The 25,212-nt window shown below is 48.7% G+C and overlaps 4 protein-coding genes across 4 annotated transcripts; 3 read left to right on the plus strand and 1 right to left on the minus strand.

The window, feature by feature from the left end:
• Positions 1–1,698: 1,698 nt before the first annotated feature.
• On the plus strand, positions 1,699–3,638 carry LAJ45_05049 (uncharacterized protein; the record flags this gene model as incomplete). The annotated part of the gene is made up of 2 exons (XM_046114623.1): positions 1,699–2,126; positions 2,213–3,638. 2 exons carry the CDS (start codon positions 1,699–1,701, stop codon positions 3,636–3,638), a joined length of 1,854 nt encoding a protein of 617 aa, XP_045972172.1.
• Positions 3,639–8,016: 4,378 nt separating this feature from the next.
• On the minus strand, positions 8,017–9,969 carry LAJ45_05050 (uncharacterized protein; the record flags this gene model as incomplete). Its single annotated transcript, XM_046114624.1, has 5 exons — positions 8,017–8,161; positions 8,225–8,973; positions 9,028–9,165; positions 9,223–9,556; positions 9,626–9,969. 5 exons carry the CDS (start codon positions 9,967–9,969, stop codon positions 8,017–8,019), a joined length of 1,710 nt encoding a protein of 569 aa, XP_045972173.1.
• Positions 9,970–16,570: 6,601 nt separating this feature from the next.
• Positions 16,571–18,265, plus strand: LAJ45_05052 (uncharacterized protein; the record flags this gene model as incomplete). Its single annotated transcript, XM_046114625.1, has 4 exons — positions 16,571–16,623; positions 16,760–17,421; positions 17,474–18,059; positions 18,127–18,265. The coding sequence occupies 4 exons, from the start codon at positions 16,571–16,573 to the stop codon at positions 18,263–18,265; spliced, it is 1,440 nt and encodes a 479-aa protein (XP_045972174.1).
• A 3,463-nt stretch (positions 18,266–21,728) lies between these two features.
• LAJ45_05053 (uncharacterized protein) lies at positions 21,729–24,866 on the plus strand (the record flags this gene model as incomplete). Its single annotated transcript, XM_046114626.1, has 4 exons — positions 21,729–22,415; positions 22,653–23,236; positions 23,326–24,576; positions 24,647–24,866. The coding sequence occupies 4 exons, from the start codon at positions 21,729–21,731 to the stop codon at positions 24,864–24,866; spliced, it is 2,742 nt and encodes a 913-aa protein (XP_045972175.1).
• Between the last annotated feature and the right edge of the window lie 346 nt (positions 24,867–25,212).

The following is a 25,212-nucleotide window of genomic DNA, read 5'->3' on the forward strand; positions in this document are numbered from 1 at the left end:
TGTTTTTTGTTTTTTTTACTTTTTGGGGGTGGAGAGTTATGGATTGATTGATTGAGTATATATCGAGATGGCTATGAAGACGAAGTACACACAAGCTGATGGGGTACGAGAAATCTGGTGGATATATGGGGGAGTCGAGTAGAGATGCAGACGATGAATGGAGATGGAGAATGGAGGATGAAGATGGAGGACAGAGGACAGAGGACGAGCGAGGGAGGGCCCCAAACTTAAACCAAGAGGAAGAAACAGGTAACTGCCACGACGCACGGAGTGGGAAACAATCCCCATCCCCATCCCATCCCCATCCCCTTTCCTCTTCCACATCATTCCACCACCACCACCACCAAAGCGGGGGAGCTGCGCTGCTCCTCGGCCGCAAGCTACATATCAGCATCACTCGTAATGTAATATCGGCTAATAAGAGGATCCATTGAAAATCCCACTACATCTAGAGGGTCATACGTACCTACCTGTACCTACTTCTACCGTTCTGTTGCAAAAGCAATTCACTTAATTCCTGTCTGCCTCGAAGACGATGTTTGGTGGGGTAGCGTAGGTGAAGATAGAGCTATCACTTTAGCCTGAATTGCACCCCCCCGACACACCACACCCCACCCCACCCCTAACCCTAGCTAGCTAATGAACCGTCATCATCCCGCTCTCCGGATCCATCAAAAAAAAAGCTTTTACCAGGAAGCTAGGAAGCGGGAAGGGGAAGAGGCGGTCATTGAGCCTAAACTCTGGGCTCTAGCTCTAGAAGGGCCATCAATCCAACTGACATCAGATGACCTCCCCCCATGGAGGCTTTCTGAAGCATCGTGAAAAAAAAAAAAACTCTTCTGCATACTACATACATACACGCACTGGCAAGTTCCAACTAACCCGACGGACGTCCCCCCCCCCACTTTGGGTTTTGTAGCCCTCAGGATGAACTCGGGTAATGGATATTTTGGGATTAGAGACGGCGGGCGGACTCAAGTTAGGCTCAATTCCAAGGCTCTCTCTCGGGAGTGCATGTAGTTTTTGGGGGCATGCGATGTTTGGGATCAGCTGTTTTATTTGGCAAATATCGATAGAGCCCAGAAGGTTCTTCTCTTCTGCTCTTCAGTTTCCCGGAATATACATGTATGCTTGTTGGCTCTTGCATTGGGGTTCTTTTGCCTGTTGTGATATGTATATGGACCCCTAACCCTCTCCTCTGCCTGCCTCAGCTCCCAGGCGAGCGAGTGATGGCCAATGTCTGGCTGTGCCATGTGTGTTGCGCGCACGGAGAAGGGTGTGGGGTGGGATAATACGCAGGTGATTATCCGGTGTTTCAAACCCGACAATGCGGTACTCCAACACACACACACACTTGCACTCACTCTTAATATTTACTACATGTATCTATCTACTCAAGTGTCAATGATAGCTCTGTATCTAAAACCCTCTCTCTGCTGCTGCTGCTGCTGCTGCCCGTTCACAGAACATCACTCTCCTGCCAATGATTGGCTGGTGCGCGTAACCGAAGCGCTCGCTCGCGTGCCTCGGTCGGCAGCACAGACGTCATCCTCCAATAATTCACATGCCAACACAGACAGACAGAGAGACAGCTGTCAGTCAGTGGCAGCTCTCCATCACCATCACCACCACCACCACAACAATCACCACCACCATTAACCACCACAAACCTATATCACCATCACCACCAGCAGCAGCATGTCGCTCTTCTCACTCCTCAACCCCGCCAACATAATCCCCCGTTTCCCGCCCTATCCCGGCCCCTACGCCGTCGGTTCCTTCGAGCTCGAGATCCCCGTGGCGTCGCTGGGCGGCATGGCCGGCGTCGCAGAGACCGTCCAGTTTCGTGTATTCTATCCGACGGAGAAGCCGGTTGAGATACCGATATCGGCGCAGCCGGCGAGCAGCTGGTGGGGCAGCAAGTGCGATAAGAAGACCGCCGCCGCCACCGCCACCGCCGCGGTGGACCCAGCACAGGAGGAGAAGCTCTCAGAGGCAGTGAACCAAACGACGGCGACGGGGGGTGCGAAGCCAGTGAGATGGCTGCCGGAGCCGCATCAGAGGGAGTATCTGAGCGCCTATGTACGCTTCCTCGGCGCCAGCTCCGGGTTTGCAGAGATTGTGTCGTGAGTACTTTTGGAGACAATCAGCATAATGCAATGTCTAGTCCCAGTACTAGTAGCTAAGTGGGTGAGCGTGTGTGATTGGATAGATACGGCGGCCGCCTCCTCCACTACATCACCCTCCCCGTCACCGCCGATGCCCCGCTGCTCCCGAAACCACTCGACCACCGCTTCCCAACCATGATCTTCTCCCACGGCCTCGGCGGCACGCGCCTCGCCTACTCCCACATCTGCGGGTCAATGGCCTCGTACGGCATCGTGGTCGTGGCGCCCGAACACCGCGACGGCAGCGCCCCCGTCAGCTTCGTCAAGTCGTCGTCGCCAGACTCGCCCGAGACCGAGATTTCCGGCAGCAAGCCTGAAAGCGGCGAGCCGGGGATTGACGATACCGCAAACACTCCTCCGCAGAAGGATGCGAATGGTAGGGCTCAGGTGGACTACATAACGCACCCGCACCACCCCTCGGAAGAGACCGCGGCCGGGCGTAACGCGCAGCTCGAGATCCGTATGCACGAGGTAAGCCTGATATACACGGCGCTGTGCAAGCTTGACCGTGGCATTCTGCCCGCAAACAGCAGCATCTCCACCCCCGGCGAGGCCGGAAAGGACCTTCTCAGCACGTTTAAAGACCGCCTCGACATCCGCACGCCCGGCCGCCTCATCTGGGCCGGCCACTCCTTCGGCGCATCAACAATGTTCCAAATGATCAAGACCGTCGCCACCCCGCCCTCCACCAACCCAGACTTTGCACCTCTCTTCACCCCACCGCCCTCCGACGACGATGTGCTTCCGCTAAAGGCCCAGATCACTGCGGACTCGCCCCTCATGCTGTTGGATCTCTGGTGTCTGCCGCTGCTTGGAAAGCGCACCAGCGCCCTCTTCAAGCACCCACTCCCGCAGATCGCCGCAGACAAGGGCCGCAACGTCCTCGCCGTCATGTCGGAGGAGTTCTGGAAATGGAAAGAGAACCTCAACGGCGTGCGCCGTGTGCTCTCGCACGATCCTGGCCGCAAGCGTGGGACAGAGCACCATAAGTGGTTCGAGCAGTGGGACGAACACCACGAGTCGCTCGCGTCGCTGGAGTCGGCGCAGTTGGAGGTTGGAGGCCAGATTGTGGCGCCGCAGGGAGTGACGCCGACGCCGACGAGGCCGGCGAGTGTGGCAGGGAGGGAGCAGCCGAGGTTCTTTTATGCGCTGAAGAGTGCACATTTGTCGCAGAGTGATTTTGGCGTGCTGTTTCCGAGGGCGATTAGAAAGGCGGAGGAGCCTGAGAGGATATTGGAGCTGAATGTGAGGGCGGCGGTGCAGTGGTTGAGGGATGCGGGGTATGCGGGGGTGTTGGGTGGGTATGAGGGTGAGGTGGGTGGAGATGAAGCGATTTTTGAGGGGGAGGTGGAGGGGTGGGCGAGGATTGGGTTGGAGGAGGTGGAGGCAGCGGTGGAGGGTACAGGAGGGAGTGGTGGAGGGGAAGGACTAGAAGGAGAAGAAGGTATTGTAGAACGGGTGGCCGAGTGAGAGGGTGTGAATGAGACGTGATAGGCGTTTTAGTTGTTTTTAGATAGTAGAGCGGTATACCACTGCATACAGATGCTCTTATAAACGTATAGCTTTGTAGCATTTATAAATTAAATTATATTTTCATGGATAGTCGTGACTTTTGGTATTGGCGCGGTTGTTGTGCTTGTGGTCGTGGTCGTTGTAGTTTTGGTTGTAGTTGTGGTTGTAGTGTGGTCGCCAAGACATGCAGTATTATCATTACCCCTCCTTGTTCCAGCTTAGGCAACCAACACACTACCGCCAGTAGAGTGATAGAATACCGTTCCATCTATCTATCCAGTAAGAGGCGAATAACCCCTATTGATCAACCAATTCCTAGACTGCGAAGAACCAGATGGTTTGCCTACACATGTGGCTATGCAGTAACTCTTCGATCCCGGTGGATCGATATCGGGGTGGGATGGGGTGGGAACTAGGGCGGTATGTGTTCATTCGTACTGGAGAGAAGAAGGACGCCTTGAAGCTAGAAGGGAGATATCCCAGCAGTAATATTATGGATATTTAGGTATCTCTGTTTGTGCCTTGTCCCTGGGAAAACGTGTAGGTGTTTATATTGCGTGGATTTGATAACTCGACGCTGAGAGACATCGATGCCGGCCGGATTGGAGTTGATATGCGAGAGATCTTTTCAGTTTGCGCGTAGAGTATAGAGGTACCAGAGCCCCGGCGGCTGGGTAGTACATTCTGGCTTGACATTTCATCCATAGGTTCGATTGAACTGGTTACTGCAGTTTTTTTGAAGGGTTAGAGTTCTGTGTAAAGCTGATGTCTAAGGGTATCGACTTACTTTAAGTGGTTCTGGGAAGGTTTGCATCGTAAAGCACTCTCCCAGTGCTCTCACATTAATGTACCGTATGTAAACTATTCTCTTCCACTGTTAGTTTCTAGTATCGAGCTTACTCATTGGGGGGAGGAGAGAGACGGAGACTTCCGTTTTCTCTCACGTCTATCCCCTCTCTATCCTGTGACTCTATTCAGCGACCAGCGGTACAATCTCTCAAGTTAACCTTCCATAGTACAGCTAATGTGAAAGCGGCTCTTGGTCTGAGACATACCGAGTGAGAATCTGTGATGCTGATTCGTGCTAAAGTTATACCAGGTGTGTGAGAAGGGAGTTATGGACGGTGCGTTTCAAGATTGAAAATATGCCCTGGGGAGTGTTTTGGGTTATGCGGGGGTGTGGTACATACGTGCAAGGTTTCAAAGTAAAGGTGCAAAAGTATGAGGTTGGTCATCAACCCCTGTGGTGTGTGGCTGTTATCTTGGGCCACAGACAGGACAAAAGAGAGAGGAGCAGGAGCGGGGCGCGTGGTTGTATTAGAAGTTTAAGAATCTAGCCAAGCATTTATATCTTAGATCTGGATCATGACACCGTAATCTAGATCTCTATAGCAATGTGTCACATAGTTGATTAGGTACATGTGTTCGCCTGGCACCTATGTGACAGACTATTCTCATTGTAGTGTTTGGTTGTTAACTTCATAGTGGTTTGTATGGACGAGACGTCGCTATCTTGATGCTTAGCGATACTACAAGTGCGATTCTTTCACGCAGAGCTGTGAACTTTACGTATTAGATGCATCATGTAGCTACGTAGGGACAAGAATGACATAGATACGACTTAATTGGCCTGTATATTCGGTTGTAGAAGAGTACATGGTATACCATTCACAATGGTACTGTTAGCATATTACATCATAGATTTCACCACCCCCAAAGACTATCATGCGAGTGCAGAATGCGTTTTCCATTGCTCCTTCCAGGCCAGAAAGAAGAGGGCGATTGAGGTTAGCCTTGCGTGCGGAAGGGGCTCGGCACTAGCTTGGTGAAGGGAAGCATGTAGGTACATGTAGTACTTTAGACTAGAGAAAGACCACTCCCTCTTCTCAACCTCGACCACCACTACCACCAACACAACCACCATTACCTCCTCATTCAAGCTAGTTGTCATTCAAGTTTTCAATCAATCCGTTCATTAAGGCTCCAGTGTCTACATAATTCCCGCTTGATCTTCTTTTTCTTCCTGTCGGGGGCCCATGGTCCCATTGGCTTTGAAGTGATCCTGGGCAAATGTTCGCTGGACACACACAACGCCGTTAACCGGGTGAACAACGAACAACAAAGCACTCATGACCGAGAAGCCACCGGTATGCCGGCATATCTATGAGGCCACTTTATTTGATTCGAGTAGAGGACATTTCCTTGCCTGTTTCGAGTGTATGTACGCTTATACTCTGCCCTAGCTACCTTATCTCAAGATATCTAATGTCTGCTTGCAATTGTGTTGCCGGTTTGTTTTTGCAGTCGGGAGTTCAAACTCATGAAACAAATGCCACCTCACCGCCTCGCTATCATTTCATCATGGACTACATGTATGCCCGCTCGAAGCGAGCAAGGTAAGAAAGAAAGAAAGCTCATGGGGCCGACGTGTCCGATGTGTGTAAACCGATCCTTATGAGCATCACCCACAGGTCCCTAGCTAGCTGCACGGATGATAAGACCTCAACTATGACAACCAACTCCCCAAATCGCCCGCAGCAGGTTTGCCTGAAACCTGGAGTATGGTTCAGACCGCTTCGTTCGGGGAGCGCAGGCCGGACCGCATTATGTCTGCATAGTATGTACATAGGCATCCGATCGATGAGCGAGGTCGGCGAGCATGCACCTACACCTACGTACCTACGTAGGTACAAAGCTTGTGGCGGCCGACCGACCCACTCGCACCCCATATCCGATGAATAAATTGCGATACGTCAACTTGCCCTTTATGCAGGGTGGGTAGCCACATACATAGGCATGCGGGGAAGTTCTTGTCTCAACCGCATATGTACCTACAGGAACTCCGGTCATACCGGACCGGGCAGCTATCGATAAAGAATTAACTAACGTGCAACCCCGCAGTGCAGTTGCAGTTGACGTCGGCTTATGTAGTTAATTTCGACCCCACCATCAACTACTCTAGTTAACTGGGTATGCACCCCGCACGTGAGGTTTTCTTTTTGCTTTGAAACGTCGGCTCGCGTTGCATCCCTTGCTACACTACTCTACTTGGACTTGATTAGAATAAATATTCCGATCGGTCAGGTACGGATAGCAGGAGAGAGTGGTGGTTGTAACACCTGGTTATCTGGAGCTGTGAGGGGTATCGCAATTTTCCATGGCAAAGATCAGCGGTATACCTGCATATATACCCTAGACTTCTCGGCAGCGCCTCCGAACACCTCTCCTCCGCGCGCGGGCCGATAGGGAAAAGACTGGGCAGTAATAGGTAACCTGCTCAGTTCTCCGTGTCACCTCTTGGGATAGTTAATTTGCGGCCGGCGGGATGGAAGGTTAACCTGACATGATCGCTATACTTTGCGCAAGACAGCCGGGATTATGAGGTTAAGACATATATGCATATCCCGGGACGGATTACATGTGGGGTTTGTTTCGTGTGTTAAGTATGTTACAACTTACTATGTGCATGGAAAGGGAATAGCCCCCAGGGAATGAAACACAGTAGATATGCCTACCACCGGACACCTTGTGCGGGGGTCACAGAAAAGGTTAAGATGTGCGGCGACGATGACCGGTCGAGTGACACGCTATGATCAAACAACAGTCATCCTATCTGATTCCGTATGCACCTATATACTTGCGCTTATTAAGAAAGCGTCTCGGATCAATCTTTCCGGATTATTCGCGCCGATAAGCAACGATTCACAACATATCACTCGGCCCAACATCCACCCATTCTGATATATACGCCACTAGCCGCACAAATAAGAATTTGCTATCTTGATAGCCAGGCGCTTACGACAAATAGTAAGTAATCATAGCCGTGCACGAGATTAACGGCTATCTAGGATTCTCCCCCAGGGTTGACTTGTAATTAAATCCCACAAGGATAGCGTTGTTTTACTTCCTTAATAACAAACATCTTGCCCCTACAGCGCCGGGAGTTCTCAGGGACATTGCATTGTTTTGAGTACGGGGGAAACGCCTGTTCCCTTATAAGTGCTAGCTACATACAAGTACATGGAATAAAAAAAAATCCAAACACCGGAGCCCAGTCTCCATACGTACAGACAAAAAGAACCGTTTCATTCCCTATGTCCCTGCCGTCCAATCATGATCACAAAAACCAGTCGAACGCTGTGCAAAAGAAGAAAAAAAAAGAAAAAAAGAAGGTAAAGGAGTGGAAGACAGCTAGAATAGACTAACTAGTTACATAACCGTACAGAGCTTACTCGATGTGTACCAACTGTCTTCATTCAGGTATACAGAGAACAAAAAACCAAAAAAAAAGTCGTGAAGAATAATACAAAGAAAAGAAGAAAAAAACCACTGAAGATTAGTAGTTTTCTTCAAGTCCTTTGTCCAAGATGCCTCGGTCAGTGATGACAACGATGTGTTTCTGCACAGACTTCTGTTTCGGATATGGTGCGTCGAAGATCTCGTTGATCTCTTCTAGCGTCCGGCCCTTGGTTTCAACAAAGCTACACAGACTAATTAGTACGATAGTCAGGAGGAATAGACGAATAGGGAAGAAATGGACTTACAAGAAGTATATGAAGACCACCTCAAAGACGTCCCAGGCGATGTACACAAAGTAGAACTTCCACTTAATCTTATCCCACACCGTCGGGATAGCATAAGTGTTGAAGAAAGCCGCAATATTCACAAACAAGTTATAAAGTCCCATCCCCTTCGCTCGGGTCTCGTACGAAAGACACTCGACCGGATACAGAGCCTGTAACGGTGTGTATGCAAACGAATACGTGATGCCAAAGATATAAATAAACGCAATTGTCGAGCGAGAACCGTACTGGTTCTTGTTCGTCTCCTCACCATAGAGCGCCGTGAGCGTCGTGATGATGGTCCACCAGAGCACAAACAAGGAGGTTCCTATAAGTAGCACGTTCCTGCGACCTAGGCGGTCCACAAAGCGGGCACCGATAGTTGCCATGACGAATGAGATGACGTTCAGGATGGCGTTGTAGAGGAGTTGGGACCTCTCGTCGCTGACGCCAATCTGGTCGAGGAGAACAGGCATGAAGTAGGATACGGCGCCGTTACCAGACCACTGCGAGAAGAAGGCCATGCCGATGACGCAGGAGAGTCTCCACCATGCGGGACGGGTCTTGACGAGGTCGCTGTAGTCCCACCAACGCTTGTCGGAACCTTCGGTGGCAATCTCTTCGATCATTTCCCGGTAGGTGAGGAGCACGATAGGGGAGTTGCGGTCACCTTCACCGTGGTATTTAGCCATTACACGGATTGCCTCTTCGTGGCGATCGTTGGATACGAGCTACATAGCTTTTGTTAGAATGTTTGTCTACTGATATGAAATGATTAAAATTACCCAACGTGGTGTTTCGGGGCAGAATAGACACCCGCACAACACCAATCCCGAGGCAATTGCTTGAAACCATACTGGCAGACGCCACGAAAGGTCCGAATCAATTTGCTGAGTTCCATATAAAGTCCACGTAGCGGGGATCTGGAGATTCCATTAGCATGAGGTCAAAGATTTTAGGATAAATATTTATATACTTACTCCACCAACAAACCAAAAGCTATTGTAGAGGCCCGTCAGTGTCCCACGCCAGGCAGGGTGAGCCATCTCTGCCACATAAGATGGTCCAGCAGTGGCACAAGTGGCTACACCAAACCCGAGTATGAAGCGTCCACCCATAAACATAGCCCTGCTTGTTGCAGGAGCTTGAACACAGGTACCGGCAATGATGATGGCTCCGCCAATAAACATACCCCATCTTCTACCCCACCAATCTGTAAATGGCCCACAGAAGAAGGAGCCAACGATGTTTCCTATTGTGTATACTGAGAATACAAGCCCAGTATTAGAACCTGTCTTTCCAATATTGAAATAACTAAGAAGATGTTAACATTTGGACTAAATTCTCGGGACTTCCGAGCCAATAGGAGAGGCTATTACTTACTTTTGGTATGTTGTCATAGCATTGATACCTCCCATCAGGGAGCCATCATAGCCATTGATACATGAATTCAAACACGCCACAAACAAGAAAAAATAAAGCTTAAACATCGTCTTGGTCCATGGACTTGGCTTCTGTGCGATCAAAGCGTCCGAAAACCCCACATGTGCTACAGTCGTGATATGCTGCTGTTCAATCTGGGTTGGTGCACCAGATGAGAACGAGTCGTGGCCATAGGTGTTGGTCCTGTGATGTGCGCTCTCTAGATAGCTTTCCATCTCCTTTGCCGGCGAAGGCCCTACTCCTCCGCCTATTTCCATATCGTAGTAACCTCGCCCATGCGACATTTTGAATATTAGTTATTGCCGGCTTTGGTTGTTGCTGTTGCCAGTAGAACAGCTAACTTTGAGTAGTTGTATGCAGTGGGTAGATGATGTTTCCTTCTTTTTTCTAGACCTTTGCTTGAAATCTGTACTTATTAATCCCCCTGACTAACAATAGTGTCCATCAACTTAGAGTTTATGTATCATGTACATGCGACGTACAAGGTCGAAACGTGGACTGCAAGGGAGGCCGAATGGAAATTCACAAGAAAAGATGGCCCGCCAAAGAATGGATTGATCTGATTTATCCAACGCAAGCGGAGGTAGAGACATGTGCAGGGCCTGGGAACATCAAGTTCTTTATAATTATTGGGCTACCGTTTTTTTGTGCAACATACAACGCCCCCAATTTTTTGACACCACTCACGAAAGGCACAGCTACACCTGACATCTCATTCAGGTGGCAAGGATTTGAAAAAAAAATTGGGGAAAGGGGAGGCAAAGAAAGGTCGGACCGATGCGATTTATGGGGGATAAACATACGAACACAAGGGAAAAATGACAGTGCAGCACCGCTTAGCGAAATCCTTACCTCCTTCTCCCCAGGTTACCAGGGTAGACAAGATTTTTGACATGACAAAGGAGCACATGGGCTCCAAGGATTGAGTGCTGTAAACGATTGCCGGATTCTTCTGGACTCTCTCCATATTAATATATGACCTTTTCCGAAAAATTTCTGTGATTCTTGCGCAAGAGTAGATCCACATGAGTTACGCCTACGTATGTACTATAGATTTATTGATGCGTCACATCCATGATCATTGAAAACCAAACTCTAAACCCAAATTGATTGTTCATACTTAGGAGAATATCGAGAAAGGGGGAAGGAGGCAACTGTGTAGTTGATTCCAATAACCAATTCCACATCCCCTTATTCGGGAGAGTCTCAGATTCTGACAACTGGATGGATATACGGCCGTATTGTATACCTATCGTATCCCAAACTATACTACGGATTAGTCAAGGGATCAAATACTCTATGCCGCTATCACTTATTTCCTCACTAACTTACTTTTAACTATGATTTTCAAAGCAGTGTCTTACGGGAGGTCCGAGAGAGGATACTAACCGACAAGTCTTTTGAGATCCAGGTTCACTCCGTTAACAATACAGCTGCAAGCTTCGACGCTTTAGATGCAGCTCACCACTTTCGGATATGGAGCCGTTCTGTCCAGGGATGGGGATCCACTCACTGGCCTCACCCCCCCCCCCCCCCCCCTTCCTTGTTTTTAGATTGTAGAATGCGGGGTAGCACGAATAACTAGTAAATGAGGATGTCTCTCCTGTGGAGTAGCCGTATATGCACGTTATCACCTTTCCCAACTGAGAGGGCCGTTAGGAGGATTTTCGTGGGAAAGGGAACGTTCAGAATCCGGAGTACATACGCTAGATCTATAGAACTTAGCATTGTGCAACAGCTATGATTTCTTCCAAGATTTGCCCTACCTAAGAGTTTTCCCCCTATCCTATCTTCTGTTATTATGTTATTGTACAGCCAGTCAGGAAGCATTCTGAAATCAGGAGAGTGACTCGATAGATTAATAGCGCTACCAAGCTTGCCTATTTGGGGTTAACTATTTCTCTCAGCCACCTGGGTACAGACGCACAATCAGGACTAGCCTTGGTAGTTGAAACACCATCCGTATCAGTCGCAAACAGGTTTTTAGTAAGCCTGTGTAAAGTAGGTACTCTAGAGTGTTATCACTCTATTATTTTTTTCCTGGATTATTTTTTTCTGATCCGGGGATTCAGTCCTTTTCCGCTTTGTAAAGTATCGTACTAGATGTAGGTACATACGACATATGTGATTACTTCTCGTGGTGTCTGGGAACAAAATATAAGACATATCATGTCAATGGCGCCATCTAGAATAAGAACAAAAAAAGCAAAAGGAGTGAGGTTCCGAGAACCGTGAAGCTCTCTCGGGGTGCAGGGGTAATAATTGCCGACTTCTTACAGGGAAACATCCGAGAGGTAAATATTACTCCTCCCCACAGATTTGCAACAAAGATTTTACCTAGGTACATACTCAGAGTAGGTACTCTACATGAATTGGCGAGAGGTCTCAGGCCATGTGGAGTACCGAATACCGGTGGATTCCCCCTTGAGCCTCTTTTGGCACAGTGGGAGCTGCTGGTGATCCTTGCACTTGCGTGTAATGCGGCTGTAAGTGTTCGGGTCGGGACAATAACTATCAATACGCAGCCGGGGATCCCTGAGATAGTAAGGCAACTATTAATATATAGATATATCCATACTCACTCTCGAAAGGTAGGTAAAACCTCCTTATAATTAGTGGGGTATTTGAGTTCCTGTAATTCATAGCTTGTGGCGTGCTGTGGCTTCTGCAGCAGAAATCTGGCCGAATTTTGACCGAATTATGGTAACCTAAGTACAACTGTAGGCAATGTATTCTAATCAAGAAACACCACTAGTGGAGTTAGTAATTATCTGTGAATCAAGCTATTAGCGTACATCACTAACGTCGTGCAATACGATTTGAGGGCCTTAGACATTATGGATTGAGGCCATCCTTCATAGAACGCAGGTACGTAAACCCCCCATGCAATGTGCTTCTAAGTGATTGGGATCTTAAGAGTATCTAGCTTGCCCAATCTACTAAATTCTTCCAAGCGATGTGAAAGAAGCGCTTTGCATTGCATATGAATATATATACCAACGAAAAAGAAAAAAAATGCGGAGTGTCGAAGAGCCTGCATAAGTATGCATAATTAAACATTAGCTTCGGTCGTCTTGTTATTCCACAAGTATATTCTAGCACTTCATAATTAAATTAGAGGTAGAGTGGTTAAACATATATTCTTCTTGATTTCTGCAGTCTAGTGCAATTTCTCACTGGCTTGGAGTGGGTACCTTATTGTACAGTCGTGGTTAATTAGTAAAGCATTTATATTGATATCAGAAACCACATGTATCTGAATTATTCAAATAAAGAGTTCTTGCCGACCTCTTTGCTAAATTGATATGTAACCTTTGAGTGTGCCATTTCAAGCAATAGCATAGAAATTAAGTTTAATCCCTTCATGTACCTAAGGGCATTTGGCCCAACCACCTACTTAAATCCTCAATTTTAGTCAAAGATATTATTTCATCCTGAACACACCCAAGAAGAATCAATTGAAACCGTAATATGATAGAAGGTATACTTGGAAACTTGGTATCAATAGTGACATTGTGGAGGAGAATACTTTCAAATATTACCAGCCTATACTCGTAAACCTCCACAAAAAGGGACCATTGTATTCTGGCAATAGTTTTCCGTCTAGGGTGGTATTGCTGAGCTCATGAGAACGTTTCCTCGTTATCTCTAAAATAATTCTCCCAAGTGTTTTATAGCCACTTGTATATAGCCCCATTGACAGTATCTATAAAATAACCTGCATTTTATATTCACCATATTTGTATCGATTTCAAATCATTTAAAAACAACAATTCGAAGATATGAATCTAGAACCATAGTGTTTGAGGTATATTACACTAGGGGCGATGAGCTGACCTATGACAAGATACTTAATATCAAGCAAGGCAGTCCGGTATTTCCATACTAGTGAAACCAAAAGGAAAGCGATTCTTTGTGTAAAAAAGGAGTGCATAAATATGGCATAGCGGGTGTGTTGCCCTGTATCACAAGTGCACATACTCGTGGCTATGAAGCTTGGATATAGTAAATATACAGGCTGCGCTGGGGTTTATAATTCATGCATATATGCTGCTACTGTATAATGTATGTAGCAGGTATAGCATATACTAATGGATATCTAGGCTATGCCATGGGTCTAACCGTCGGAAGAATATGGTCCAAAAAGCTAATCATACGCGACTGCCACATGTACCGGACGTATCGAAGACTTTGGCCCACTCCTGGTATCTGATTTCGGACTGCAAACATCCCTATACCCCATAGGTAATTTTTGCAACTAGATGCTTTAGGGTGTCGTCCAAGAACTATACGTTCATTTATGCATGTGTAGTCATTGAATTGGCTGCCACAAATTCTTTGACCCATCAAAGAGGTTTTTGATATTGAGCTGACATGACGCTGCATAGTTTTCGATTCTACCCTTCATAGATAGGGTATCAAAAGGGGTTCATAATAGGCATGTGTCTTCTCAATGTGCCGAGAGTACATTGCATATAGAACCTTCTTACATGTTCTGGCCCCGCTAGGCGGACTGAACCTTCCATGCTTGGGTACTCTGGATCATGTACAGGCGATTTGTACCAACACGCTTCTTTCTCAACACGAGATACGCATGCTAGATATTAATCTCTACTGAAAGGTTTGAAGTTAAGACGTGCACTGTCCAGTACCTTCTTCTTGTTCCGAGTCACCTGTCACTATGACTATTGATGGACTAGAACTAGTCAATGCATATAAAGCATCTCTGTTGCCGTCACCCAACGAAATGGAAGAGCCAACCTCTACTCATATCATTCAATGGTTCAAGCTCATCCAATAGGCACAGGTCGCTCACTGTCTGCCAAACTGCATCTGTGTATTGTACTGTGAAATGAGGGTTTATTCGGGTTAAACCGAGCAAGGTAACTGTGCCTCCTGCGGCGAGACATTGAAGTTGTACTGGAGACGCACCGACCCTTCTGTTGGTAGCGTACAGAACTATCGGTCCCCGGACGGGAAGGAGCGGTTAGGACGTTAGTAAGTAATCTGATCATCCAATCTCGGTTCTTCAATACATACGCATGAGAAATGAGAAATGAGACAAGATATTGGCCCCTCCAACCAAAGTTACGGGAACGAGATGGAGATACAACTGGACCCCGCAGACGTAAGTAATGTCACAGCAAGACCCGAAATTAGGTGGCTTACACATACATTTGGGTAGGCAGCTACCCACGTGATTTCATGTGCTAAGTTACATGTAGTTTAGGCGGCCTTAGCTTGCAAGATGGTCTTTAAGAACTATGAAGTGGCTTGTTTGACTATGAAAGAACTTAGTGCTGTCATAAAAGCACTATTTGGCCTCATTGCAGTCTTCTCCTTTTTGTTGATGTATTTGTTGTTATTCAATCAACGATTAATTGATACTTCTATCAAGCTAGTTCTCTAGAGATGTTTGTGCAGCGCAACTACATACAAGCCTTTAGTGGACCTACACCGGCCAATTGCAAGGTCAGATCCTCGGAGGATCTGAATGCTTGTATTGTGGAAGTAAGCTCACAAAGCGAGGCCTATAAGCTTATTTTAACTATCGGTATTGGATATTTGCTAACTCAATAGAACACTTGAGGCTCAATGGATAAAGCTTAAGCTTGGCGGCAGTGAAATGGCGCTTCCAAAGGCTCGGAATGCCCGAGATCCTGAGCTACTGTACGCACCTACGTCGTAAATCACACTTTCGAGGAATCCAAGTTTAAAATCGGTCACCCTGGTCGTGGTGAGGTTCCGCCAGCCTACGCATTCTGTAGAAGACTGCTAAATCAAGGCCTTGCTTTCAATTATATCCAAGGATAAAACCTTATTATTAAGATGCCCCGACCTCCCGATGTCACCTGTTGAGGGAGAACACTAAATAACCAGGACGGCCCGTGGATCCGTTGATTAAGAGCCCTCTTACCACGTACGTGCCGCACGCGAGCGATCGGAATATTTGGAATGGCGCGATTGAAATATATATCCTTATTAATGGCCGGGAGATCTTTTTCGGCGAGTCTTCTATTAATTCTAAAGAAATATGACGAGCTTTGGGATTAAACTTGAATATATGAATATAATGGGAAGTCAAGCTGATCACTAGCTAGGGAGTTGATAGAAAGTTCGATAGTATTTTATCTATTGCCCCGCATTGCCCCTCACACGATGGTCCGGGCCTACAATGCCGAATCGCACTGAGGCACTTTTGGACTAAAAAGAAAAAGAACAGGGAAAAGTGATTCTAATAGAAGCAGGAACAATTTTCGATATTAACCCAAGAACTGCCACGGGGGCTGTCGGCCTTAGCTCCCTCTAGCAACAAGCAGAGCACAGTATTTGCCATTTCATCCTTTGGGTGTCTGCTGAATCCTGGGGTCTGTCTACGTACCGCATTCCCCGACGGCCTTTCCCCGGGCTAAGAAGGTATGCATTGCATAACTAGCAGACAAGCATTCGTCTGATGCTCTACAACAACAACCAAAACGGGTAGAGTCTCCCACCAAACTGGGAAAGAATGGAAACAAAGAGGCAAACCAAAATTGGCTCGTGATATAGCATTTCCCCACCTTATTTACCCATGGCAGTAGAGTACCGATAGACCGCGTACTGCCTCTTCTCGTGAAGAGCCAGCCAACAGGCGGGATCACCGTCATTCCGTATATGGCACTAAAGCTTAGACAATAATAGAAGCTATGCTCTAAATACGATATTCACTAAGTGCTTTTCGTGTATCTTTGGCTTTAAGCTCCAAGAGCTAGCTTGCTACTTAAGTGTTCTCACACCCGCTTCTCATAGCTATAGAACCACCCTGTAGCCCTCATAGATATCTCCCATATATCCACGCTGTTTCAATATCCTTATATCCTCAATTCTTTGGTTTAGGCAGACATCATGACCGACCTTTCACTCCCGAAGGACTTCTTCTGGGGATTTGCTACTGCAAGGTATGATAAATTTCTCCATGGTTGAATTCTGTTTCATTCAGTATCTCTATCTCCGATGTTTACCCTCATAACTGCTCACTCGAACACGTTTGATTTTATTTTATTTCTTTGAAACGCATCTAACATTGTAAATCAGTTACCAAATCGAGGGAGCTGCCAAAGAAGATGGCCGTGGCCCCTCTATATGGGACACCTTCTCACATATCCCAGGAAAGACAGCCGATGGCGGCACCGGCGATGTCGCTTGCGACGCCTACCATCGCACCAACGAGGATGTTGCACTACTCAAATCCTCTGGCGCCAATGCCTACCGCTTCTCTATCTCCTGGTCGCGTGTGATTCCTCTTGGGGGTCGCGATGATCCAGTCAATGAAGCGGGTATTGCATTCTATAAGAACTATGTTGACAAGCTGCTAGAAGCGGGCATCACCCCCTTCGTGACACTGTTCCATTGGGATCTCCCACAGGCGCTGCATGACCGCTATCTGGGCATGCTAGATAAGGTGGAGTTTGCAAAGGATTTTGAGAGATATGCAAGGCTCATGTTTGAGCGCCTGCCGAAGGTGAAGCACTGGATCACACTCAACGAGCCATGGTGTTCAAGTGTGTTGGGTTACAATACGGGATTGTTTGCTCCAGGAAGATGTAGTGACAGGACCAAGAGCGATGTTGGCGATTCGTCAAGAGAGCATTTGATTGTCGCCCACAGCTTGCTGCTGGCGCACGGCGCGGCGGTGAAGGCCTATCGCGAAGACTTCAAGCCTAAAGATAAGGGAATTATCGGTGTCACTCTTAATGGTTCGTTATCTCTCTTTCTATCGCTTTGAGCCCCCCATTGACAGTGCGATAGGCGACTGGACCGAGCCATGGGACCCTGCCGATCCCCTCGATGTCGAAGCAGCTGAGCGCAAGCTTGAGTTCGCAATCTCTTGGTTCGCTGATCCGATCTACTTCGGTAAATATCCCGACAGCATGCGGAAGCAGCTCGGTGACCGACTTCCCGAGTTCACCCCCGAGGAAGTTGCGCTCGTAAAGGGCTCCAACGACTTTTACGGGATGAACCACTACACCGCCAACTACATTAAGCACGTAGATACACCTGCAGCGGAGGATGACCACCTAGGAAATCTCGAGTGCCATTTCTATAACAAGGCTGGTGACTGTATCGGCCCAGAGACACAGAGTGTGTGGTTGAGGCCCCATCCAGAGGGTTTCAGGAAACTACTCATATGGTTGAGCAAGCGCTATGGAACACCGACTATATATGTTACGGAGAACGGAACAAGCTTGAAGGGCGAGAATGACCTCCCATTGGAAAAGATGGTCAATGATGACTTTAGGGCCGAGTACTTTAGAGGATATATCACAGCAATGGCAAGAGCGAGGGCGGAGAGTGGCGTGGATGTGAGAGGCTATCTAGCCTGGTCGCTACTTGAGTATGCCTCTCTGCTATATTCCGATCAACTATATGTTACAAAGCTAACGGTTTTTTTCTTTCTATAGTAACTTTGAATGGGCAGAGGGTTATGAGACAAGGTTTGGAGTCACAGTTGTGGACTACAAGGGCGGACAGAAGAGGTACCCCAAGAAGAGTTTTAAGGTGATTGGGGAGGTGTTTAACCAATTGATCAAGAAGGATTAGAGCGGTGGAAAATTGTCGCCCCTCTTTCTGTTTCTCTTGTAAGATTTACGCCGCACTTTAGCTAGCTAGTCAAAAAAACAAAATACCATTGATTGCAGAACAAACAAAACCTATACCGTGTTTTTCCGGTGCTTGAAATTCTGTAGACTTGATGGCGGCAGATTTACAGAGTCTTCTTACCCATTTCAATGACTACATGTATATGTATCCTTGGAACGAGTATTGTCGTATAAGATACGTGACTATCAGTTACGTATACTACAACTATGGCCAACTTATGGCGAAGAATAGGTGGTGTGACAGCCTGTCCTCAATTATGTCGTATAAAGCTAGAAACTCAAGTAGTCCTAATAATATCATCATCATTTCTCTCATCCAATAGTTTGGTTTTGCTACAGCCATTGGAAACGTAGTACTGCCTTAATACAGTATTCAGAGTTGAACTACACATCGTAAGTACTGTCTGAATGCGCTTTGATAATCTATCAACGGAACATCACTAATTCGCCAATTGATCCACTCTCAACCACAGATTCTCTCTCCAATATTGACAATCAGGTTATTCGCAATCATACATACCATTCCCTCACGGAAAGTCCAATACCGGAGAACACCCGTACCCGGTGATAATACCTGGTATACAGCCAAAACACCATATACCAAGTACTCTAGACGTCCTGGATCATCCCGGTTTATATATTTCCCCTCTCTTCTCTACTCTTCTCTACTTTGTTTTGTTTCCGTGTTTATATTACCAGTATTCTTCCGTCCCGTGCCTGCATTGCATAGCGGGTCCAAAAAAAAAAAACTATCTACATCTCAAGAAGCATCTCTCATTATCCCATTATCCAGAACACCGGTTAGCTAATTAATATTAGTTATCTATAGTAGCACACATATGTGAGGACGTCTCTCCACCCTATGAAAAGACCCCGCCCACAAAACCAAAAAAAAGAAAAGAAAAGGGCAAACTAAAGGGTAAAAGAAGGCAGCCAGTAGAAAAAAGAAAAGAAGTCGCACATACGCGTTCCACATGACCGGTAGAACCTACTCTAATCAACTAGGTAGTTGGGTAGGTACTACTCGCGACCAGCAACAAGAACCCGAAAATGCACGTCCTAATCTGCAATTTCCATTGGAGTAGAAGTCAAAAATACACCAAAGAATTGCAGCTGCATATTCGGGTTCTTGTTGCTGGTCGCGAGTACAACCTAAGGGTAGGATGGGATGATTACTAGCTTAAAGGGATGATTTTATGATTTGATGAGATGATGATATGCGCGTCATGAGAAATCACCATCCAGCTGGGGTGGCCAATCGGAAAAAAAAAAAGAGGACAATATGTACTCTGGGCCAGGGAAGGTATTAATTTGCAGATAGTCAGGGACGATTACGAAAAGGCCTTTTTCTTTTTTCTTTTTTTCTTTTTTCTTTTTTCTTTTGGTAAGTAATTCAATTCAGCCTTGGTTACTAGCTCAGTTGTGATAGGTACATGTAGTTACTGACACGTACAAGTAGGGCTTAGTTAGTAACTAGAGCACTCCACATCATCGTGAACTGCGCTGTTGCTGATCCCATCCATCTGGATCATGAGAAATCACTTCATACACTAACCAAGCTGCTAGCTAGCTGCGGGGCGCCGCGCCGTGCTGCCGGATTATGCAGGGGTTGTCGGATGAGATGGTGGTTAACGTTCCCTTTGAGCCTCAATTGTTGGTGTATGTATGTCTAGTCTGCCAAGGTGAGGGGAAACGGATCCAGCGACGCGCAGATGGATGCTCAGTGTAGGGTGTAGAGTAGTTTGGAGCACAGGGACAAGGCAGAAGAGGTACTGTAGGTACAGATGGATTAGGTACTGTGTGCAGCAGGAGCTTCTTCGGAGTTGTCTCTCGCTCGGCGGCGGCCCGTCTATTTGTACATATTGGGGTCAGAGCCGAATCCCGAGAGTTAGACAAAACACGTGAGGCTTCCCCAGCCTGTGATTCGGCCGCTTCCGAACACCACCACCGCCCACCCCCTCGTTGCTCCGATGCCGAAACAACAACAGACTGCTAGATACACACACACATGCCTACAACAAGACAATGATGCCGAATTGAATTGAATTGAACTGGACCATGTACTGAATTGAATTGAGTCTCCGTATCCCGCCCCCTAGATGCCTAACCTGTACGTTACCTAGCTATTACCTACATGTACTTTGATTCACCCACTAGGCCTGCTACTAGCTATGTAGCTAGCTAGCAGTCCTTCACCGCACACCGCACACCGCCAGCCAAGTAACCAGCTAGCTGTCCCTTTGTGTGTGCACTGTTCACCCGGTACGGTAGTTGTGGTAGACAGCACCAGCACCAGCACCAGCACCACCGCGGCCAGCACCAGAGCCAGCAAGCAAAGCAAGCATTGAAGAATGCCAGTTAGCACTACATGATACAGCGAATTGCTTGAAACGTCTACTTTCGAGACACCCTGCTGTTATTACCCGTCCCTTCCTCTCGCCCGGAGGTTTTTTTCTTTTCTTTCTTTGTTTCCATGCATGACATGACGGGATGGATGATGGATGGATGGATGGATAGAGCTATGCTTGCTTGCTGTACCCTACTTCTTTTTTTACACCGATGCCGGTGAGAGAGAGAGGGGACGGGGGTGGAGAGAGGGGGGGAGAAAAAACAAGACATTTTATACTCAACCAGAAAGCTCATGCATATGTATATGTATACGGATCTCACCCAGGGGCGGTGAACGTCGACCGACCCTGCTTTGGAAGGAGAGCAAGCAGCTGTCGAGCCAAAGTAGGTACGTACATGGTACATAACCTCTCTATGCTATACGTACGTACGTACTGTCCTACATCCTACATGCATAGCCGTTCAGGCGACAGAAATGCGCGAGGAGGTATGCTGGCTGGCTGGCTGGCTGGCTGGCGGGCCCTTTGCAAAAAACTGCTAGTGCCGGGATTATTATTGACGGGCTCTCCACCACCACCACCACCCCCGTCTCAATCATGCCCCTCCCCCCCCCTCCCCCACGCCCGCACCCCCCGCCGAGGAGAGAAAAAAAAAAACTGCTAGCTAGCTGTTGTAGTGAGTGGGTTAGCTCCCCAGGTCTGGCTGGCTAGGGATATTTACAAACAGGTTGTTCACATCTTTCCCCATACCCGCCGAGGAGCCCAGCCAGCCTTGCTATTCTCCCCTTACCGCCCACTGCCCACCTGCCCACCCCTCCATCAATCCCTTCCTCTTCTCATCACGGTACATCACATCACCTCTTTTTTTATTAAAGAAGATCAGGCAACACAGGGTATACACAGCTAAGCAATTAGAGTCTTGTCCTGGGTAAACAAGTCGTGTGCCGTGAGTTTGTGTACCCACGCTGTAATAGAGCATCCGAAAACAAAAGATCCGGAGATAGAGAGAGAGAGAGAGCTCTCAAGTACCATATAACCCCCCGCTATACCTCCCTCATGACGACTCCCACCTCCAGACGCAAACCACACAACCGCCAGAACAAAACCCACGACCCACCAAGCTTCACACCCAGCACCAGTCTCCACATCCAGCTACACGTCTCCTCCCTCCCCTCACCTCTCACCCCACTCACACGACCTCCACCACCACCACCGCCGCCGCCGCCGCCGCCAATGGCCGCCGCCACCCCAAAGTCCGTCACAGCTCTCGGCGCAAACTGGGAGTTCAAGCAGGCCGACAAAGACCGCTTTCTCCCCGTCGCACAGTTCCCCACAAACGTGCATCTAGACCTGCTCCACCATGGCCTGATCGCCGATCCGTTCTTTGCGAAGCAGGAGCTGGACTGCCAATGGGTCGGCGAGAAGGACTGGATCTACCGCACCACGTTCCGCGCGCACAAGCCGGAGAAGGGCGAGTGCAAGGTGCTGGTGTTTGAGGGACTCGACACTTATGCGGTTGTGACGGTGAACGGGGCGGAGGTGCTGCGCACGGATAATATGTTTATCGAGCACCGCGTGGATGTGGGCGCGGTACTGAAGGACGGGGAGAACTGTGTGGAGATTTTGTTTAAGAGTGCGTTTTTGGAGGGGAAGAAGGTGCAGGATGCGGAGAAGGAACATCATTGGGGATGCTGGAACGGGGATCCGAGTAGGTTGGCAGTGAGGAAGGCGCAGTATCATTATGTATGTCCGTCTTTTTTTTTTCTTTTCTCATTTCATTTTTTCATTTTTTTTTAATTCTAATCATTTGGAATTATTTCTTTTTTCCCCTTTTCCTAAATCTGCTGTTGTTGTTGGGTTAAGGATCAGCGAGCTCTTGTCGGTGGGGGGGGCATGATCGTCAGCACTTGTTTTTTTTGTGATTTGCCAATCATTGCCTGATGCGGGACTGACAGTTGCGGTTCTGCTGCCGTTACACAGGGTTGGGATTGGGGTCCAACGCTCCTGACTTGCGGGCCCTGGCGCCCTGTCACACTCGAGACCTACACCACGCGCATCTCCAGCCTGCGCATCACCACGGCGGTCTCATCGTCGCTCAGCTCTGCGAATATCACGGCAAAGACATCGATCGAGGGTTACAATGCCGAGTCGACATCGATCCACTACAAGATCACCTCCGCGTCTGGTGCCACTGTCCTCGAGTCCTCGGCCCAGTCCGAGGGCGATGACACTGTGTCTGCGCTGACGCTGGAAGAGCCGGAGCTGTGGTATCCGCATGGGTATGGCGCGCAGCCCCTGTACAAGTTCACGGCGACCCTCAAGGACGCGAGCGGCGTGGAGATTGATAGCGTCACAAAGACAATCGGTGTCAGGACCGTCAAGGTCGTTGAGCGAGAACTCAAGGACCAGCCTGGGACATCATTCTTCTTTGAGATCAATGGCGTGCCCATCTTCTGCGGGGGGAGCAACTGGATCCCCGCAGACAACTTCATCCCGCGCATTGGCGACGAGCGATATAGAGAGTGGCTGCAGCTGCTGAAGGACGGGAACCAGGTCATGGCCCGGTAAGTCAATATAATTCATTCCCGCACCGCACTCACCCCCGGCGGTCGGTCGGCTTCATGGGTGATCACTCGGCTAATGAATGATTTAGTGTCTGGGCCGGCGGTATCTATGAGCAAGATGCGTTCTACGACACCTGTGACGAGCTTGGTATTCTCGTGTGGCAAGACTTTGCCTTTGGGTGCGGAAACTACCCAGCTCACATGGAGTCGTTCCGGGAGTCGATCAAGAAGGAGGCCACATACAACGTGCACCGCCTTCACACCCACGCCTGCATCGTGCTCTGGGCCGGCAACAACGAGGACTACCAGTACGCCGAATCGATCGAGCCCGACCACCTTGGCTACGACCCCAAAGACATGAACCCCGACAACTGGCTCAAGTCCGGCTTCCCGGCCAGGTACCTGTACGAGAAGCTCCTCCCCGACGTCGTCGCTGAGCACGGCGCCGGCGTCACCTACCACCCAGGCTCGCCCTGGGGCGGCGTCGACAGCCGCGACCAGACCGTCGGCGACATCCATCAATGGAACGTCTGGCACGGCTCGCAGGAGAAATACCAAAACTTCGACAAGCTCGGCGGGCGCTTCGTGTCCGAATTCGGCATGGAGGCCTTCCCCGACATCCGCACGATCGACGCCTACCTCCCCGAAGGCTCCGGCGAGCGATACCCACAGAGCTCCACCATCGACTTCCACAACAAGGCCGACGGCCACGAGCGCCGCCTCGCGCTGTACCTCGTCGAGAACTTCCGCTACACCTTCTCGCCGCTCGAGCAGTACGTGTATGCCACGCAGCTGATGCAGTCCGAGTGTCTGTCAACGGCGTACCGCCTGTGGCGGCGCGACTGGAAGGGCCCTGGCCGCGAGTACACCGCGGGCGCGCTGGTGTGGCAGATCAACGACTGCTGGCCCGTGACGTCGTGGGCAATCATCGACTACTACCTCCGCCCCAAGCACGCCTACTTCACCATCAAGCGGGAGCTCGCGGCGGTGGTGACAGGGATAAAGCGTGTGCGTGTTGAGACGCCGCGGGACCCGTGGACGCGGGTGGACATTGATGTGGAGGAGCGGGTGCAGGTGTGGGCGGGGTCGTTCAAGACTGAGGGCGTCGAGGGCGTGCAGCTCGTCGTGAGGAGCTGGGATGTGGTCTCGGGGGAGAAGGTGTATGACGAGGTTGTCAAGGAGTTTACGCTGGAGGAGAACCGCTCGGTGGAGGTTGCGGATATGCGCCTCCCGGGATGGAGCGGGAAGGCGGAGGGCGAGCGGGATGTTGTGGTGGGGGCATATCTGGTGAAGGATGGAGAGGTGCTGGCACGGCGTATTAGCTTTGCGGAGCCATTAAAGTAACCCTCCCCTTCTCCCTCTCTCTTTCTAATAAACAAGCCGAAGATACTAACATTGGGTGAAAAATAGATACGTCAAGCTCCAAAAGCCCAAACACCTAAAGACAGAGGTCTGTGGTGACATCGTCAAGATCAGCGCTGAAGTCCCAGTCAAGGGTGTGGCACTGGAGACGTCGAAAGAGGGCGTGGTGTTTGAAGATAACTTGGTGGATATCGTGCCCGGTGAGGTGGTGGAGGTTGTGTGCAAGGGCTTGGACGGTGGAGAGGTTAGTGTGAGGTATCTTTTGTAGTGTGGGGAATGGAGATGAAATGAAAGGGAGAAAAAAAAAACGGGGGGCTTTTTGTATATTTGAATATGGTTTATATAGGATCTTGTGGAATTTACCTTTGGATTTTTGGCTTTGTGATCTTTGATGTTTGGGGTTGGGTGTGTGCGTGTGCGTGTGCGTGTGTGTATGTGTGTGAGGATATATGTGAGGATGTAGCTATTCTGTGTCTCTGACCGCTCTCAATTGGTGTTTCTCTGTCTCTTGCTCTTTCTCACATATGAACCTAACTGATAATATATCCCGTAAGGTCCGAGTGATATGTTGTGTCTAAGCACGCTGTTAGAGGGTATGGATGTAAACGTCTCGT

Source organism: Morchella importuna, assembly GCF_003444635.1.
Source record: "Morchella importuna strain M04M26 chromosome Unknown Morimp01GS013, whole genome shotgun sequence".
Classification (NCBI taxonomy): Eukaryota; Fungi; Ascomycota; class Pezizomycetes; order Pezizales; family Morchellaceae; genus Morchella; species Morchella importuna.